The sequence below is a fragment of the Dendrobates tinctorius genome, unplaced genomic scaffold (assembly GCF_039654945.1).
Source record: "Dendrobates tinctorius isolate UK_male_01 unplaced genomic scaffold, ASM3965494v1 ptg000058l, whole genome shotgun sequence".
NCBI lineage: Eukaryota > Metazoa > Chordata > Amphibia > Anura > Dendrobatidae > Dendrobates > Dendrobates tinctorius.
The window spans coordinates 4,593,102-4,613,043 of record NW_027361726.1 but is presented as its reverse complement, the minus strand read 5'-3'; the positions used below and the strand labels follow the sequence as shown (position 1 = coordinate 4,613,043).

The window sequence follows — 19,942 nt, the reverse complement described above, 5'->3', positions numbered from 1 at the left end:
GATATTCCTTATTATTGGTATGGAGGTTATCTATGGGGGGAGGAGGAGTGCAAGAAATCAGATTTAAATTTTGCTTCCATTCATTTTTTTAATCAATTTACTAAATGAAAACTATTAATACTTACATTTTTAGAAGCGCTTTTATTTGGGGGGGGGGGGGGGGGGAATGGAAAAGGGGGAAGAAGGTGGATAACACAAGGCCTCGGCTACATTGCCACAATGAGCTTTGGTGAGATTTTTGTGTAAATAATAATAATAATAATAATAATAATAATTGCTAGTACGGTAATCTATTTTACTTAATGGGTGCCGAAAATCTAACATCAAAAACTCAACAAAAGCTCATCGTGGGAACATAGCCTTAAGGTTTTGGGGTCATGGCCCATCAGGACCAGAGAATTACATTCACTGTAAGGACAACAAAGAGGAGCTACAAATAAAGGGGAGAGCAGGGACCATGAATCTCTAAGGCCTCTTTCACACATCAGGTTTTCGCCGTCAGGCGCGATCCGGCGCTTTTGACAGAAACCGGATCCGGCAAAATGCAATGCCGGATCCGGTTTCCCCCCCATTGACTTGCATTTGCGCCGGATCGCGCCGGATGGCCATGCGTTTCATCCGGTTTTCGCCGGATCCGGCAATGTGTCGCAATGTGTCGCGATCCGGCGTCTGGAAAAAACGTCTACTGTAACGTTTTTTGTCTCCGGCGAAAAAGCCGTACCCGCCGGATCCGGCGCGTCCGGCTTTTTCACACAATGAAAGCCTATGAGCGCCGCAATGCGCCGGATCCGGTGGCCGGATCCGTTTTTTTTGGTCTGAGCATGCTCAGTAGCTCTGCCCACAGGAGATATATAAAAGCATGACAGTGGGACCCTCAGCCACACCCAACATGCCACCCAAGCCAAGAACCAGGAGCAGGAGAAGGCAGCAGACATCTGCAGCAGCAGCACCATCAGCACCACCCCAAATGGAGCAGCATGCTGAACGGGAGGGGAGTCCAGAAGCAGATGAGAGACGGTAATTATCAAATCCCCCATTCCTCCAAACTAGGGCCATGGAATATCAAGATATTCATTGGCCCTTTGTTTCTCTTTATTCAACAGCCGCCAAAGAGATGCAGCAGCAGCAGCAGCAGAAATGGCATCACTGGCAGCAGCAATACCCACAGCCATGGAGTCTGGCCATCAACAGGACAGCACATCTTCTTCTGGGAGCCCTCCCTCGCATCGTCAGCGTTTGACGGTAAGTTTTTATTTCCAAAATCCATCATCTCTGTAATATATGTCTATTCATTGCCTTTTATTTCAAAACAGGAATCACAAGATGAAGAGGAGCTCCCAGAAGAAGAAGGAAGGGGTGGACAGACACCTGGAGTGGGCTCACAATTGGTAAGTTTTTTGCATCAAACGCAGAAACACAACATCACACTACACACAACACATAGAAAACAATGTTCTGCAGACCACACACAGCAAACAAATGCCTACGTCCAAAGACATAACATTTTTTGTTTTCTTCTCTAGTCTTCCCAATCTGGTGCTCGGCCAAGAGGTCCTCGCAGTGCCTCCCAGGGTCGTCGGCGACAGCAACGCGGCGGTCACCAGCGTGTAAGTATAAATATTTTTGCTTTGTTTTTTTGCACTTTTTATTTCATTTCTTATGTGGAGGCTAATTATGTTATTTTTGTCTTTTTCTTTAACAGCCTTCACAGCGTGCTCCCGACTCTGACGGTGAGGATGGAGGACTCGATGTGGACCACCTCATCGATCTCGTCAGAGGAGCCGCTCTGGAATATGGCTGACCGCCGCCACGCTGACCTGATCATTACCCGACGACTCTGGGAGGAAATCTGTTCTCTCCTTGTGGGCCGCTGGGAGGACCTCGAAGCTCGGGCCCAGATTAAAGAGCGTAAGTATATACAGTAACGGTTGCTTGATGTAAACCAGTGTTTCCCGAACTCCAGTCCTCGTGGTCCCCACGGATCATGTGTTCAGGATTTCTATTTACTATGGAAATCCTGAAAACATGACCCCTGGGGACCATGAGGACTGGAGTTTGTGAAACACTGATGTTGTATACTAACCACTCCTTTCTCGTTTCAGGGAACAGAATTGTGAATCGGTGGCGGTCTGTGAGGGATCGTTTCAAGAAGGAGTTCAATAAAGAGATGCGGGCCCCGAGTGGATCTGGAGGACGCAGGAGCAAGTACAAGTACGCACAAGCCCTGTCGTTCCTCCGGGAAACAATGCTCACCAGAAGGTAAATATTACACACCACATGTGAAAAAAATGTTAGATGTAACTTTTTTTTTTTCAGCCAGGGCCATACCATGTCAGTATTTTAATTGTTTTTTTTTCTCTTTATTCCACAGCACGGTGAGCAGCACTCGGGAGCCTGCACGATTGGACCCTTCTGAGGCGATCCCTGAGGAGACCGGCACCGAGGGACACTTCGACCGCCCCGGTACATCTGCACCTTCCCAGCCTTCCCACACATTCGACCCATCTGTCCCATCCACCAGCACAGGAGCATCGTGGCCGCCTACATTACATGAAGCTGCTGGTGAGGAGATCGCTTTCCCTTTACCCCACCCTTCTGCCCCTGCCGCCTCTAGTACACCTGCGGGCACTGGGCGGCAGCGGCAGAGGGGTCAGAAAAAGAGTTATGCGCAAGAGTTATTGCATCTGAATGCATCTTTCCAGAACTGTCTAAAAGTCTTGTCAGAGCAAATCTCCGCAGGCTTTCAGCAGATCAACTCCAGCATTCTGGAGGTGAAGACACTTCTGCAAACCATGCATTCAGAAGCAAGATCTTCGCTAAACCACACCTTTTTCAGGTCTGTTGTGGAGCGCATGGCAACACTATCTCCTACCCAGCAGATGCATGTAATGCATTCGTGCCACGGTGCTCTACAGCAGGTTACCTCCCAACCTCCACCTCCCACCACTGTAGTTCCTCCACCTGCACCCCCTCCAGCCACTTTCCATCCTCCCCCTCCTATTACATCTGCACCCCCTCCAGCCACTTTCCATCCTCCCCCTCCTACTACATACCAGCAACCTGCCCAGTACCAGCAACCTCCCCAGTACCAGTCATCTCCCCACTTCCAGCAACCTGCCCCGTACCAAACTCCTTCCCCGTACCAAACTCCTTCCCCGTACAACTTTCCATCATCATCTGCTCCTACAGTCCCTGCCCAACCCTCCACTCCACCGCCCACCACCTCTTCTGCTTCCCACATGTCCACCCATTCTGTAGTTTTTTCCACACCTTCACCTCTAACTGTTCCTTCCCCACCACGATCCCAGTCCTCTCTCCACACACCCAGTGTCGAAGTGTCCCGCAGCCCCTCCAGCAGTATTTCCACCCCACAGTACACAGAATTGTAATGTGTGTTTTGTAATAAAAATGCCCATTGGGTTTAAAACCTTTATTAAAAAAGTTTTTTGCACTTTAAAAACATTTTACAAAAAAAAAAAAAAATTTAAATAAAAGTTAAATTATCGTTTCACAATGGTTGTCTGTCATTTCTTTCTGCGGCGAACTATGTTTTAAAAAAAGGTTAAATACAGGGTATTTCAAAGGTAAAAAGGTATTCAAAACCAGGTATATAACTGTGGGTAAATTTTACCTTTTTGCCACAGTTGTGTTCCTGGTTGTGTTGGAAGCAAAGTATTTCACCTGAAAAGTTGTGTTTATTGTTGGTGATTTCCTACCAATGTACACAACTTTTGTTAAAAGGTGAAATACTTTGCATAAAACACAACCAGGTACACACCTGTGGCCTAAAGCTAAAAATAGTAAGACCATGACAAGATAGCCAACTTTGGTTGGCAAAGGTATATACTGTTGGTCCAGAAGGTACACAAGTTTAGGGCAAAAATCTCTCACACTCTGTCATCCCAGTGTACTCTGCCTTGAGGTGACATAAAGTATAGTGGAAAACTGTCCCTGAAACCGTCACAGAACTTCTAGTGGTAATATTTCCAATGACAACATCCATCTTCGCCAGTAACTTGCTCTTCTCTCCAACCTGCACTTTCTTCTCTACAACCTGTCAAAGAAGGGCTGTAGGAACATGCTATATCTAGTTTTCCAGTAGCCAATCCCGTTCGGAAGGCCACAAGGGTCAATTTTAAAAACCGGATCCGGCGTAATCCGTCGAAAAACGGATAGAAAAACGGATGAACCGGATGAGACGGATCCGGTTTTGTCTGTCAAGAACAAGACGGATCCGGCAGAAAACCAGATCCGGCACATCAGGTTTTACAAAACATTTGCCGGATCCGGCATTCCGGCACGACGCCGGATCGCGCCTGACGCCGAAAACCTGATGTGTGAAAGTAGCCTAAGAAGCCTGGTGACATGGTTGTGACAATCAGCTTCTGAAAATGATTGCTCCGAGTTTGTGGATACTTAGGAGGAAGAAGAGAACTTGGACTTGGCTCCTTTATTGCGGATAAGCTCAGATGCAGGTGAAACATTGTAGCAAATCAGAAAGACGGTTTTCATTGAGAGATTTGCAGGCTACAGATTATGACTGTATGTACAGTGGGTACGGAAAGTATTCAGACCCCTTTAAATTTTTCACTTTGAGTCATTGCAGCAATTTGGCAAGTTTGAAAAAAAAAAAAAAAAAAAAAAAAAAGTTCATTTTTTTTCTCATTAATGTACACTCGGCACCCCATCTTGACTGAAAAAAAAAAAAAAAAAAAAAAAAAAAAAAAAAAAAAAAAACCAAATGTAGAAATTTTTGCAAGTTTATTAAAAAAAACCTGAAATATCAAGTATTCAGACTCTTTGCTGAGACACTCATATTTAAGTCACATGCTGTCCATTTCCTTGTGATCCTCCTTGAGACGGTTCTACTCCTTCATTGGAGTCCAGCTGTGTTTAATTAAAGTGATAGGACTTGATTTGAAAAGGCACACACCTGTCTATGTAAGACCTCACAGCTCACAGTGCATGTCAGACCAAATGAGAATCATGAGGTCAAAGGAACTGGCCAAGGAGCTCAGAGACAGAATTGTGGCAAGGCACACATCCAGCCAAGGTTACAAAAGAATTTCTGCCGTACTCAAGGTTCCCAAGAGCACTGTGGCCTCCATAATCCTTTAAATAATAACAATTTAAAGGGGTCTGAATACTTTCCGTACCCACTGTATAGAGCACTTGTGTTGTGTAACCTCTGCACTATCCATAGGTCTATGGCTTTGACAGTCTCTCCTAATATTAGAGATTGTGTCACACTCCCCGGCATTTCCCCTTTACGACGCGCGGCCGCCCACCCCCTTCCTGACAAGGTTATGTGACTATGCACTGACCATTATTACATTTCATGGAAAACCGAAGACTTTGCTTCCTCCTCTCTCCACAACGTGTGTTTTTTGGCTTTGGTTCTGAGCGAAGGTCTGAGGCCACAGGAGAGGGGAATCTACAGAGGCGACACTTTGGTTTCAGAATAATCGAAGAAAAATAAAATTGGCAAGAACGGGGAACCTCCGAAGAGAATTTCCAGAATTTTATCAAAATTCCATAATTATTCCTACAGAAAGGACAAAAACACGAGGGGAAATCCATCCATCCGGATACAAAGGGTCTAATTTGATTTAAAACTGTTACACTTGTGATACAAAATAAAACCTTATTCTTGTCAATATTTACATTATTTATTTTACTCACTTATATTGCAGCTAGTAGTTACACAGCGCTTTACAGTCAATATCCCCATTGGGGCTCAAAATAAGAATTCCACCCCAATATGGAGAGAACAAACAAACTTAGTAGGATTTGAAAATGCTGCAAAACTACAGTGCTAACCACTGAGCCACCGTCCTACCCCAACCTAACAATTCCCCCAAAAATCGGGGCTCTGTAGTGGGTCCCTATAACACAACATGTCTGCGTGAAGCAGGAGGATCAGGACTGAAGAATTACTGTTGCACACAGAATAGCAGGTGAGAAAGGAGACGCAATGCATTATCAATATCAAACTACTGTTAAGGCACAACCGTCATTTTCATTTTTTTTCTTCTATAAATCAACGATCTACAAGAAAATAAGCAACTTTGCAAAATGTCTCATAAGATAAATCTGCTTCTTTCGCTCACTTCAAGGATAAAGTCTATATTCAATAAAGACAAAATATTACATTACCGAGATCAATATGACAGTTGGTGCTCATTAAGTCCTTTAGCACCTCCCCTCTCCATAGAACTTTATGAGCACCAGCTTATCTCCTAAGGAGAGGAGAGGTGCTCAAGGAACACAGACAGAGAAGGAGCTAGCGGCAGACACATTTTGCTGTCAGTTCTCCTGAATTGACAGTAACAGTTTTTCATAGAACTTAATGAGCACCAACTGTCATGTACTCTCAATAAGGGAAAAAAAACCTGTAATAAAACAGATTTTACCCATTTATCTACAATGAATTATTAGTCGTGGAGGAGAAAAAAAATGCTAATTTATAATACAAAGTTTCTTATTTGCTTGTGTACTAATGAGTTATTAAAACAATGGTTGCCTTCAAAAGAAAAATGCATGAAGTCTCAATAGTTTCTCCATTCAGGGGGTAGAGCGGTCTGTAGAAAGCTGGCTGACAACCCGAATATTTACTAGCGGAAATTAATGGTTGGGAATTACCTGCACAGCTGGGTGGATGTGTGCCGCGTGCACCGAGGAGGCTGCAGGGTTATACCAGCTCTGCGGCCTCTCCCTTTTCAGGATCATAAGGATCCCAGAGGTCAGTCCCAAGTAACCATATCCTAACTCTACAGCATAGGACTACCCCTTTAAGACCAATGAAGCACAGCTCTGGTGAATTGAACGGCGTTTTTTGCGGCCATCTTTAATCACTAGTTACACGGGGTCAGCTCGGGGCGAGCTGTCTGTATACTGTTGTGAAACTATAAACATTCCCTGTAGTTCACAGCGATAACTTGGCAGCGAACAGACGTAACCTGGAAATATAACATCCTCACGGCCCATATATTATGGAGGTGATCGCTGGGTGGCTCAGCCAATAATGTCTGGACACAACACGGAAAATCACATTCTGGTGATGACACAGACTCATCCTCCGGAACAGGAGAACATTTATCGACACCTTGTCTGGACTAAATCCTTCAGAAAAACACCATAAACATGTGTAACTGCTGTCAGGAGGAAAAGTAAAACACCCCTTTCTAAAAAGTTTTAGTAAACTGTAAACTCCCTTCTGCGTATTCTCAAGGCTTCTTTCTGCTTCTTAGATTTCAATTCAGTCCTAACATCTTATATATTAGTGAGAAGTAGGAATTCACTGGAGGAAGCACGATTGCAGAATCCGACTACGCAGGGCTTCATTGTAGTCGGTTACCATGGCGACACAGATCTTTATGGGACCTGTATACATAAGGAGATAACTTGCCTCATTTCTCATATTAGATGCATTGGTTTTGGTTGCAAACATGTACACAACAAAAGTCTCTTTCAGGATGTAGATAGAGAAAACAATAGAAAAGAAATGGTGTGTGGCTGCAGCAGGAGCCTCTCCCCTCAGCCATAGGATCCATCATTACTGAGCCTCACCTCCTTGGCTTAATTAACCCATTCATTTGTAGGTTTAGCATTCCCTTAATCCTGTTCACTGATACAACTCTTTTTACTCTGACAAGTGACTTCTCACCTACTGCAAGGATCGCACGAGACAGTTTAGCATTTGTTGGAGGAGGACCAGATGATAGTCCTGAGAATCAAGTATTCGTCATGTGAAGACATGGGTCAGGACCACATGGTGCTCTGCAGCCTCCATCCATACGAGGAATCAATGAAGCCTACGGGAGAGGCCATTAGTGAGATTGGTGCTGGGAGCACTGCAGGGCGGGATATTCCCCGAGGTCACCACGCTCCAAGGGCAGGGCCATGTACCACATCTAGAGAGACATTTTAGTAAAAAAGAAGATGCAAAGTTAAAAGGGCTATCCAGTAAATCTATGGCATGACCTTTCCACTTATAGATCAGAGGGGTCCAACTGCTGGGAGTTCCCCAGAACGGAGCAGCTGCAAGACAAAGCCGACCACAGTGCTCAGCGGCCCCATACAAAAAGTGATTGGCGCAGCGGTCGGGAACGTGCACTGCTGCTCTATTTCACCGGTGATAATAGCACACCGTTCTGCGGCTCTGTTGGTCCCACTGATATAAAGGGCATCAGCCATCCAGGGGAATAGCTTATCTTCATTGGGCAATGCCCTTCAGTGCTCCATTTATATTTAAAGGGGGTGTGTCACCAAAAATAATGACCTAATGTTTATCAAGATTATTAGAAACATTTTTTGGCAATTTTTCTCTCCCCATATCAAAAATGTAACAAAAAAAAAAAAAAAAAAAACACGCAATTTTCACATTGACAGCTAGGGTTTTCAGCAGAGGCAGGATTAAATAATCATAATGGAGGATCCTCCATCTGCAAGGAGTCTATGATCTCCCCATGTTTCCGTGGGTTTCCTCCGAGTACTCCGGTTTCCTCCCACATTCCAAAGATATACTGATAGGGATTCTAGATTGTGAGCCCCAATGGGGACAGTGATGATAATGTATCTAAAGACCTGCAGAATAGGATAGCGCTATATAAGCAGGGCATAATAATAATCCACCAACCACAACAGACGATTGCACAGCTTCCCTTCACAGTGATTTCTGCACACACATTAGATGCTTGGTACAAGAAGGTAGGATCTGAGTCAGTTCATTGCTGCTAATGTACATGTAAATTTAACGAAAGAACACTCTCTAAATAAATAAAGTGGCCAGCTTAAAAAATCACAAGGTGATATGGAAAAAAAAAAAAAATCAAAGAAAAAAAATATTGAACATAAAAACCCTGATTTAAACAAATTATAGAAGACTAAAATTAAATTGGTTCTGTCTGCCGGAAATCGTGCCACTCATCCATTGATCTAGATTGAGGTTGCAGCTCAGCCTCTTTAAGTACAGACGCAGCACATGGACAAGAGCGATGCAGTGTTGAAAATTACATTTACACAACCCCCTGTAGAATATTCTTACAAACACTGTTGCTGTCAGCACTAATATTTTGGATTTTTTTTTTTTTTTTATTATAGAAAAACTATCCTGTTAATAATATAGTCATAAATTAAGCAGGTAAAGGAAATTCAGAAGAACATTTGTTAACATCCACATCTAATTTTTTTTATGCCATTTACAACAATAATGGAGAAAAGCCCCTAAAAACTATAGCGATGTAGTAATCAGGATTAGAATATGACTTTTCTAAAACAGCACCACATCTGTACACTGGTTGTGTCTGGGATTGCATCTCAAGCTGATTCACTGTATATGGAGCCGTACAGTCATGTTTTATCATCACGTACATCCCCTCGATTGCAACAGCTTATGTGTCAAAATCTTTAGCATAATAAAAATAGCAGCTTGTGCAATATCTGCCCCAAAATGCTATATTACAAGGTCAATAGTGCATAGGAAAGGAAAGGAAAAGGGGTCATCGGAAAGTCACCGCCGCTATGGAGAAGCCAAAATGGAAGTATTCGATTATTACCATTCATATAAATGTATACAAGGGATGGCATCCACCGGATCTACAGCTGAAACTTCACAGCGGCTCCTTACTTGGTCGTAGAGAGGGTCCTGAATTGCAGACCCCACTTTATGCCATCATTATCTCCCTAACATATAGGGGGTTGCCCTGAAAGGGGAGGAGGCCGCCATCTTCTCCGTGCACAGCAACGCTCCCCCGTACACAGCAACGCTCGGTCGTCCGCCATCTCCCCCGTACACAGCAAGGCTCGGTCGTCCGCCATCCCCCCCGTACACAGCAACGCTCGGTCGTCCGCCATCTCCCCCGTACACAGCAACGCTCGGTCGTCCGCCATCTCCCCCATACACAGCAATGCTCGGTTGACTGCCATCACCCCAGTAAACAGCAACGCTCGGCCGACCGCCATCTCTCTCTCATCTCCCCCGTACACAGCAATGCTCGGCCGACCGCCATCTCCCCTGTACACAGCAACGTTCGGGCCACCGCCATCTCCCCCCGTACACAGCAACGCTCGGCCGACCGCCATCTCCCCCATACACAGCAACGCTCGGCCGACCGCCATCTCCCCCCGTACACAGCAACGCTCGGCCGACCGCCATCTCCCCCCGTACACAGCAACGCTCGGCCGACCGCCATCTCCCCCCGTACAAAGCAACGCTCGGCCGACCGCCATCTCCCCCCGTACACAGCAACGCTCGGCCGACCGCCATCTCCCCCCGTACACAGCAACGCTCGGCCGACCGCCATCTCCCCCCCGTACACAGCAACGCTCGGTTGACCACCATCTCTCTCATCTCCCCCGTACACAGCAACGCTCGGCCAACCGCCATGTCACCCATACACAGCAACGCTCGGCCGTCCACCATCTCTCCCATACACAGCAACGCTCGGCCGACCGCCATGTCCCCCATACCCAGCAACGCTCGTCCGACCGCCATCTCCCCCGTACACAGCAACGTTCGGCCATCCACCATCTCTCCCATACACAGCAACGCTCGGACGACCGCCATCTCTCTCATCCCCCCGTACACAGCAACGCTCGGGCGACCACGATAACTTATGAGAACGCTGCTGCTGGACTCCTTATCTCCAGGGGAAGAAAAGCTTCTGCCATCAGAATTATTTCTCTCCCCAGAGATCATCTCTTGGGGGTTAGTCAGGAGACCCCCCTACATATGAGGCACTATTTTCAGGTTTATCAAACTCATCTAATGTGTGTGGAGACCTTATATCCACCGTCTCCAGGTAGCAGCCATGATCCTGCACTCACATTTATCCACAGCAGTTTCCATTTCCCAGTATCACTGCGAGGTCAGCTGCATCTTCAGATTCTAGGAACCATTACATTTACTGTATGAAGCCAATTTATCTCAAACAGGCTAATGCAGAACCATCAGAGATGCTGATGGGAGCTCAGGAGCGCCGCTGATCCCTCCAAATACTCAGTGTCTGCAGACAACCAGACTGCGTACAATGTCAGACTCCTAACAGCCAGATCCACACCATAGATAAGAGGCATCAGATATGTCATCGCCGCTCATCTCCACCACAATCCACGTGCCATGAGGTTAATGGGAGAGGCGAGATGGGTGGACAGTGGTCGGCTGCAAGATAACCCGTCAGCAAACCTTTACAGTATGTGTATGGATTCCTAAGGAGGATAAAGGAAAAGCAGCTGTCAGACATCTCCTGCACCGCTTAGCTTATGAATAGCATTGACACTCTGCTGCAGCGCCTCCTCAGGGGAAATGAAGCATTACAGTGTTCTTAAAATTGAAGGGATCATCTGTATAAAAACAAATCAATGGAGGGACTTTAGATTAGGAGATGCACTTTGCAGTCGCTCTACAGTCGCACAGCGCTTGGCGGTTCCACTTGAGTCTTTTAGTCCAGCTCACTACAACTCTCAGCAGGTGGCTGCATGGCTTAACAGGCTGTAGGAACCCATCAACAGTGTTGCACTGACATGTCTTTCAAGACCGAACCAAACTTGAGACCTAAGAGTTATGCTGTCCAGAATGTAAAAGCTTCCCCCTTACACTTCCATGTTGTGGGAGGAAATGGAGAATGATCCTGGCTGCCACTTCCGCTCCGTGGGGCCCATTGTCCTGGCACAGGGACTGGATGGTCCAAGTCAGAGGCACTTGGCTCCTGATGCCCAAAATGTGGCAGCAGAAAAGAAGGCCAGCTGCACGGTGGCCGGGGCACATTGCAGAGCTTGCATTTGGCTTGGGCACCTTCACCTTATCCCTGTTCACACTGCAAGGATTCTGCGGACATCAGAACAGACCAGTCCTGGGTCTTCAGTGCAGACTCGCCATCAACCACGTGGATTTTTAAAATTCCACACCCATCACGTGAAAGGCAGCAAATAGCTTCTCCTTGTGCCAGACAGAAAGTCCATTCATTATCACCACCACCGTGCAGCAGCAGATGAAGCCTGCAAGAGCTCAGAAAGCGGCTGAAGACAATCACTATAAGTCAGATGCAGAGACCCAGCCTTTACTTTCTGCCATTTCTGCAAACTAATTGCTTTATTGTGAGCACTTAATAGCCCTGAAAAAGTCACCTTGACCAGTGAGACGGTGATGCCATGGTGTAAAAATAACCAGCACTGGGCAGAGCTCGCTCCTCCGGGGTGCAGGACAGGCGCTCGGGACACATGTCTCCTTTTCTTTGCAACAAGAATCATCTAGTATGAGGAGCAAAAGGAGATGGGTCCAAAACGCAGCCAGAGGACAATGGCGCCCAAATCAGGGGTGCACATATCATTGGTGCAACTTGTGTGGCTAATCAGGGGCCCAAGAGATAAGGGGGGGCACATCACCTCCAAGCAGGGGGAATGTGCATCATGATGAGCTATTGAGCTGCACAGGGGCCCCATCAGTTATCCGTCCTATACCTATGCGCGCTTATGTTATACGTACATGGGTTTTTAAAGAAAAGAGCTGAGAAGGTCACCGCCAGAGACTCCGATGGCAGCGGCTAATCCTCTGAATAACAAAAGGGTCGAGTATAAATTCCAACTGCCCAACACTTATCTCCCCGTCATCATCTCTCAGGGGCAGCCGGGAAGACCCCATACATATTATCCTGATGGTGGTGGATACGTCTAACTTTAGCATGTACGGGGCCTTAAGGCAAAATGCTGAGGACTATGGGTTATTTTTCTACCTAAAAGGTGTCCTCTAATCACCAAACCGATAAAAGATCAGATAATGCAGCTCAGCAGTACTGACAACTGCAAAATCGTTATCTTTGTACAAAGAGCAAATGTCATTGTGATAGCGATGTCCTGGATGTGACGGCGATGTCCTGGATGTGACCACTTCCTAAAGATGCAGCATCAACTGCGCACAATCCCTGATCATCATCAGAAATAAGAAGAGAGCTAATCAGATTGTAACTAAACACAATGACCTGGAATTACAGTAATGCAATTAAGAAACGCAAGATTTCCTCTGCAAAGTCAGCAACCAAACCTAGTGCCAGTCACGTCGGCCAGAGGAGGGGAGATGGTGATGCAAATACAATGGTATAGAATAATGGCGGACAAGAAGAGTTCATAGGAAAACTCCTCCCCGATTATCTGCAATCACCCGAACAAACAACCCTGGGAATTTCACCATTTGCAATGCAAAAAGCTAAAAGCTGCAGTAAATCCTTCACTGAACCCACAGCAGACGAGTCCTGTGTGGACTCACATAAGAAACCAACAGACTTTACATAACAGGCGGCCATGTTTACTAACAATTACAGATACGTGTCAAACATCACAGAAGTTGGATTGGCTTCAGCCGCTCACTGGTTGCTGCCGTGTGAGTTCGCCGGTGAAAAATGGCCAATTGGCAAAGCGTTCATTCACACTTTTCAGTAGGAACAGACTGTTGACGAGAGGGTGCGGTGGAACTAACGGCGGCATTGATGTCCTCCTAGAATTTCTTTTCAGCATATTCCAGATTATATGTTTTTTTGGGAAGTGGCAGACATAAAATCGGCCATCCCTACGGCTCCCTACACCATATTTATTTACTGTCCTCCACATTCCTGTATACTCCATCATCCAGTGTCACTCAGGGGTTAATGAACCAATTCTAATGTAGCAAACATGAAGAAGTGCGTGATACAGTCGGGACAGGTTTACAAGTCCGTGTTTCGAGTCAGGTACGTCTTGAGGCCGAGAAGTTTGATTAGGAGATCTGCGGCCGGCTTCTACATCGCTGTCAGTACTTCGACATGTGAACGTGGCCTAAGGCTCGATTCACAACATTCAGTATTTTACCTCTGTGTTCAGACCAGGAGTGGTGATGAGTTTCTATTATACTTTTCCTCTGATTGTTCCACTCCTGATTTTGGCTACAAATACTGATGTGAAATACGACCAAATACTGAGCGTGTGAATGTGGCCTTAGACAGATCAGATGTTACAACTTGTACAAGCCAGACAAGCGGGGAATCCCAAAGGCAGAGAAAAATCAGCCGCCATTATGTATTATTTAGAACAAGTGTTCTAAAAAGGCCAGTAATAAAATAAATGCACTAAATTACACATTAGTATTAGTAACATGGCTGGCCGAGCAAGACAATGGACAAGTGATGCTTGATTCTGATTGTTCTATCTCTACCAATACTACAGCTTTTTTGATGCACAACAAATAAAAGGTTGGGCGAGATCAAAGACTTCAGAAGAACTAGATAATTAACCAACGTGTATGGATGAGGGTCCCGACACGAACCGGATGGCAAATGTCTGGGAAAAGGAAGAGGGGCAAGGTCTGGAGTAAAGGGAGGTTGGGTGGCGGTGGGGAAATCTGGTACGATTTATTGTAATATGTCCAGGATGACAAACTGGTGCAAGACACTTCTGGTCAGCAGATTATTCCTAGACGTTCATTGAAGTCTCAGGTGTAAAGGGGGCCCTCTATGAACCTCAATCAAGGCTAGCGTTTTGCACAACAGTCTCAATGACGAGTGCGCCACAGTAGAGGTGAATTTCCACCAAGAACGGTTATTAACAATAATCGCTCAGTGTAAATGGGCTGCTGATCACTTGATGGACGAGCAAAACATTTGTTTTATTGGGTGAAATGATTATTAGCTTGCTTAAAAATGATCACTCGGCAGCACATCACCCTGGGTAAGCAGGACTTGTGCTGTTGAGAACGATGACAATGGTAGAGCGCGGTCTGCCTGTGTAAACAGACTTTCAATTGCCCACCGATGGGCAAATACTTTCTTAGCAGTTATTTAGTGCTGCCGGTCGGTTCGTCTAAACAGACTCCAAGAGACGCCAAATTCAGAAGCACGTAGCATAGTGATTTTAGCTCATCTGTACGACACTGTGTGACATTTGTTGCCATTTATGCCACGTACATGGTGAAAAGAAAATGAGGAGTTTGTTGGCTGCACTCGGGCATACGCCATCCCAGCTAGGGTGCGTCCACCTTCAAAAACACCAAGGTTACTTACCAGTAGCCGGTTTTACCAGAACCTATGACAGTACCCATATATTCAGGTGTGCTGTCACAGGTTAAGGGAAAACATCAAGGTTACTTACCAGTAGCTGGTTTTTCCAGAACCCATGACAGCACACCTGAATACACGGGTGCTGTCATGGGTAAAGGGAAAAGTTGCATATCTCTCTTTCTATGGCTTGATAAAGGCCCTGCGTGGCCGAAACATTGAGCTTTTTCTTCACCAATAGGGTTACCAAAAGGAGGAAGTTTAGTGCCCTGGTTTTCTCTATTGTGCTACAACCTTGTGCACCAGAGTGTATGGGAGTTATATATTGCAAGTACATATTTCACGAAGTTGGCAGAGCAGGCTGGGACTCGTGTAAAAACTCCAAAACGTGCACAATTTTTGTGCAACTACGAACTTAGCAAAAAAACTCTGCGACATTTCAAACACACAGCTTGGCCAACCACTTAAAAAGTAAACGGCGCCCAACAGTGAAGTAAACCGTTAACTGGTAACTATCGTATCACCTAGCCTCGATGACTCACACTCATATCAGCAAGCGTCTGCGGTACACATCATTCATGCCGCGGATTTATACACTGTGTACCCCGGCCGGTGTGTACACACAGAAGACAGCCCGTTATCTGACATGTTTACTCTGGCCGAGTACAAACCACGTATTCAGCTATTTATACACCGACAGCCGTACAAGAGGAAGAAGCAAAACGCATTCAACGAAAAACAAAGATGGCAGGACATGGCCAAATGTGCAATAACTGGAGAACTCACAGCTGAAAGGATCAAACCTAAAAAGATGTTTTTCTAACCCTTTAAGTAATTTTTTGCAACTTTCTAATAAACTTCGTGGGTCAATTCACCATTTTGAAGATCTCAGCTGAGAATCACAGAATACAAACAAATTAATTCCCATCCAACGGTTGAAAATCTGTACGGAGCCGAAACTTTTAGTGAGCTACTCAAAGTATAGAAGAAAGTTGCAGAACTTTTCATTGTGCAGTGATTAAAGGGGCATGATAGACAAATTTATATTTGCTGTGTGTCAGAAAGAAAGGAGGGCTCAAAGTCCCCTGGGTGAAGACAAGAGGTATCAAGCACGTGCGAACACAACTCCCTATAGACAGTGAATGGACCATTGGTCGCACATGCTCACTACTATTCCAGGCAAACAAAAGACTTCGCAACTCCTGGCAGTAGTACGTTTATAGCTAGGTGACCTACGTTGTCTATGGGAAAACCTTTTTATGCTTGATTTATATAAAACCTATTTAAGATGAAAACATAAAGATCGAAAAGTAAATGAGAAAGGACTGAATGGATAAATGAAATCATTTGTTAAAAAAGGGACGAGGGGGGAGGGGATGTCCGACAAAATGTTTGTTACGTATCCCTCTTTTTTTAAATAAGTTATTTAATCAAGGATTTCTTGATTACTTTTAATCAATTCAGTCCTTGCATTCGATTAATGTTTTTGAGACATTTATTTTTAGTCTGAGTTACAGCCCCAACATAGCAGACTAGGTTGAAATTGTAAATATATTGCAAGAAAACCCAGTTAAAGGGAATCTATAGACACAGCAGGAGTTTGAAGTGTTTTTCCCTAGTAATAACAGAAAACTACTCCGCATATGAATTATTTCCTTTATAGCCTGAATATAATCAGTAATCACGTAGGGAAAGTGGTATCGAGGATGCCTCCGATACCGGAGTCTCCTACTTTCTGCATATGTCATAGCAGGGACAAGGCTGCAAGAAATCAGCGAAGTACCCTGTGACTTTTCTGCATTACTATCAGAATTTCCCTGCACATTATGGGGATATTTACAATAGTAGATGTATATTAGTAATCGCATGTATAGAAATTCCCTAATATACGTGTTTGCGTGGGTTTCCTCCACCATTCCAAAGACATACTGATAGGGAATTTAGATTGTGAGCCCCATTGGGGACAGCGATGATAGTGTTTGTAAAGCGCTGCGGAATTAATGGTGCTATATAAATTAAACATTTCATCAGCAATTACCAGGAATCCTGAATAGACAGTGAAAGATAAGTACAAGGTAGATGCAGAACAAAAAAGTTATTTAGAAAAAGAAAAAAAAAAAAAAAAAGCAAAAAAGGAATTCATTATTCCAGACTTTGGCTTAGGGGGATGGGAACGATCCAACCCCTGTACAGTAATCCCGTCACACCTACCAATGTGCTACTTACCAAGCTTTTCCACCAGCTTGAGCATCACCCCTCCAATATGTATATCTCCAGTGACTCTGAGCAGAACATCCCGGTTCAGATCTGTCACATGGATATTTAGCTCCCATGTCCCATCAGCGTAGCAGCCATCTGGCATCCGTATACCGTCCAGAGCCATGGTTCCCTTCCTGGAAGGAAAGGAAATGACAATCCCATTAGCAAGGAGCCATCTATATACACTGGACAGTGGGAATAGCCATAGCTGTTACGACAACGTGTAATCGTAGGAAACATACTAACAAATGTCTTCTGATACAACTTTTTATTAACAGAACTGATACATTATACATTCACAAACAAATGCCCTAAAAAAAAAAAATTAAAAAAAAAAAAAATAATAATATTGGGAAATCCCAGCAGTTTTTTTTTTTTTTTACATTCCACTCTCCCCACCCAAGACTGCAGAACAGACAGAGCCGCAGCACAAGGGACATCACACCCATCTCATCAATATAAAGGAAATTATTCAAGAGGAGAATGAAAACCACAAGACGAGAGGAGGAGACCCCTCCAGGAAAAAAAGGGGAACAAAGATTGTGTGTGATCATCTGCTGCCACAACACATAGTCCACATCCAGCACATGGTCTGATACAAAGTGACGACATTAGCCGCTATTGATAAAACACCCAGATGGAAATATAGAAAACAAACACTGTACAGGAACACACTCAGTACATGGTGCAGAAGTGTCTGCATCTCTTGGCAGGAAAAAAAAAAAACCGCTGTGTAAGATAGGAGCATTTTTTATGCGTTTTTTTGGTGCAGATGTTTTACCCACTCATTCAAAATGCTGAAAGAACTCACACTGGAGACTTAAATCTGCAAGTAAAAAAAAAATAATAAGCATCGTGTGTATGAGACTAGGATTCTCATTCACTTTCCTGGCATCTGGACACCTTCACATTTTGTGACAAATCAGCACTGAGAAGAAAAAAAAGAAAAAAAGAAAATATACACAACAAATCTGTAAAGTGTGAACAGGCCCTGAATATGCACAACAAATATATATACAAAAAAAAAAAAAAAAAAAAAAGAGGCCCCCTACTATTAAATGCTTCTGGGTCATCAACTCAATGGATGACACACACAGATTATATCTCCATGGCAGGCCATGCTTAGACTTGTAGTCCCAGCTAGTAGATGGCAGAATGTTTGGATTGTGGCCTGTGTATATGGATCAAACACAAGTTATACAAAAGTGAGCTACACTCTAAGATTCAGCAGGCAACAAGCTGGAACTACAAGTCTCAGCATGGCCTGCCATAACAAAATGTTCTAGAGAAACACATACTGAAATAAGCTCTACCCTCACCCTGCAGAGTGCACTACAAGTCCCAGATCTAACCGTGTCGTAGCTGCTGTGGGACTAGAAGTGCTAGCATTCCCTGCTGCCATCGTGGGGTCTGTCAGTAGGGGAGGCTGAGTTCTTCCCCAGCAGCAGCCCCTCCTAGTGCAGGGCTTCCTCCCCTACAACCCAGGACCCTGGGACACTGTGCAGCCTGCAGATCAGCCATGTCGGTAGCTTCAGCTCTTTACAAACCGTTGTTCACCTGTTCCTTCCAACTCATCCAACCGGTCTGTCTGCTTCCAGCCTGGGTGGAATATTAACTTTCCATTGTGGAGGACGAGGCAGGATCCTGGCTGTGGGGGGCAGTGAGAGGAGATGCCTGTAATAAATCCCATCCTGAGTGCACACTCACCTGGAATGTGGCCTCCTGAGCTTGGGGAGAGGGCTGCAATGCTCCTTAGGGGAGATATCCACAGAGACTGGGAGGCTGCAGGGCAGAGAGCTCTTCTAATGGAGTCCCCCAGGCTGCAAGGCTCTGGGCTCACGTCACTGCTGCTCAATCTGCTGCAGTCACTCCCCTCTATTCCCTTTTTTTCTTTGCTCAGACTCACAACTGTTAACTGAGTGGAGGAGGAGAGGAAGAGGAGGGCAGAAGCAGGGGAGAAAAGTTTGGGAGTTTGGATGCTGAGCTTCTGCGCTCAGGACAAGTCTTAGGAGGCTGCTGTCCTTTTATGGAAGTGAATAAAACTCCAGGATTGGATCCAACATCCGGGAATCTGGCTGGCAGGGGGGTGGGAGAGGAGGCTGGAGGGGATGTTGTCCCGTTATACAGGTCTGGAGCTACACATCATTGGTCTCCAGATGTTGAGGAACCTCCCTCCCCCCCCCACTCCCAGCAGCTGGTGAATGTGGAAGTCACAAGCTGCAGCTGCTGCAGGACATCTTTACTTGTGAAAGTGTCAATCATCCAAAGAGAAGAGAATTCCTAAACTCTAAGGACTGAAGAATAAGGATATAATACGTCCACTAAACGTGTGGAATAACGTCTACTACTTCTGTTTCTTAAATTGAAAATCTTTGCTCGGATGGCGCCGCAGCCACGATATTTTCTTTTAGTTTCAGATTTTTCTCTTTATGTGTCTTTTATATAGTTCTTTTGAGGATCAGAGGAAGGAGAAGTGGTAAGGGTAGAGATAACATGAGAGCCATGGGAGTATGATCCTATGATTCTGTGTAAGGCTAGCTTTCCATTTATCTGTTGGGTCTGATCGGCCTGAGCTGGACCCTGTGCACCGCTCCACGGTCATAACTGGGTAATGCAATGTCTGCAGGAAGAATCCGCCATAGCTACTGCTGTAAACGATCCAA

The 19,942-nt window shown here is 45.1% G+C and overlaps 1 protein-coding gene across 4 annotated transcripts in view; it reads right to left on the bottom strand.

Moving 5' to 3' along the window:
- FERMT2 (FERM domain containing kindlin 2) overlaps positions 1–19,380 on the bottom strand; it is a 70,558-nt gene extending 51,178 nt beyond the window's left edge. The window contains exons 1-2 of one of the 4 annotated variants that reach the window (XM_073577950.1): positions 18,987–19,380; positions 17,247–17,413 (exon numbers count right to left, since the gene is read on the bottom strand). In XM_073577950.1, coding sequence (XP_073434051.1) covers positions 17,247–17,403 — 157 coding nt within the window. In that variant the 5' untranslated portion in view covers positions 17,404–17,413; positions 18,987–19,380. Of the gene's footprint in view, positions 1–17,246; positions 17,414–18,598; positions 18,624–18,836; positions 18,862–18,986 lie in introns of those variants that run through there. The other 3 variants (XM_073577951.1, XM_073577948.1, XM_073577949.1) reach the window with 3 other exon arrangements.
- Between the last annotated feature and the right edge of the window lie 562 nt (positions 19,381–19,942).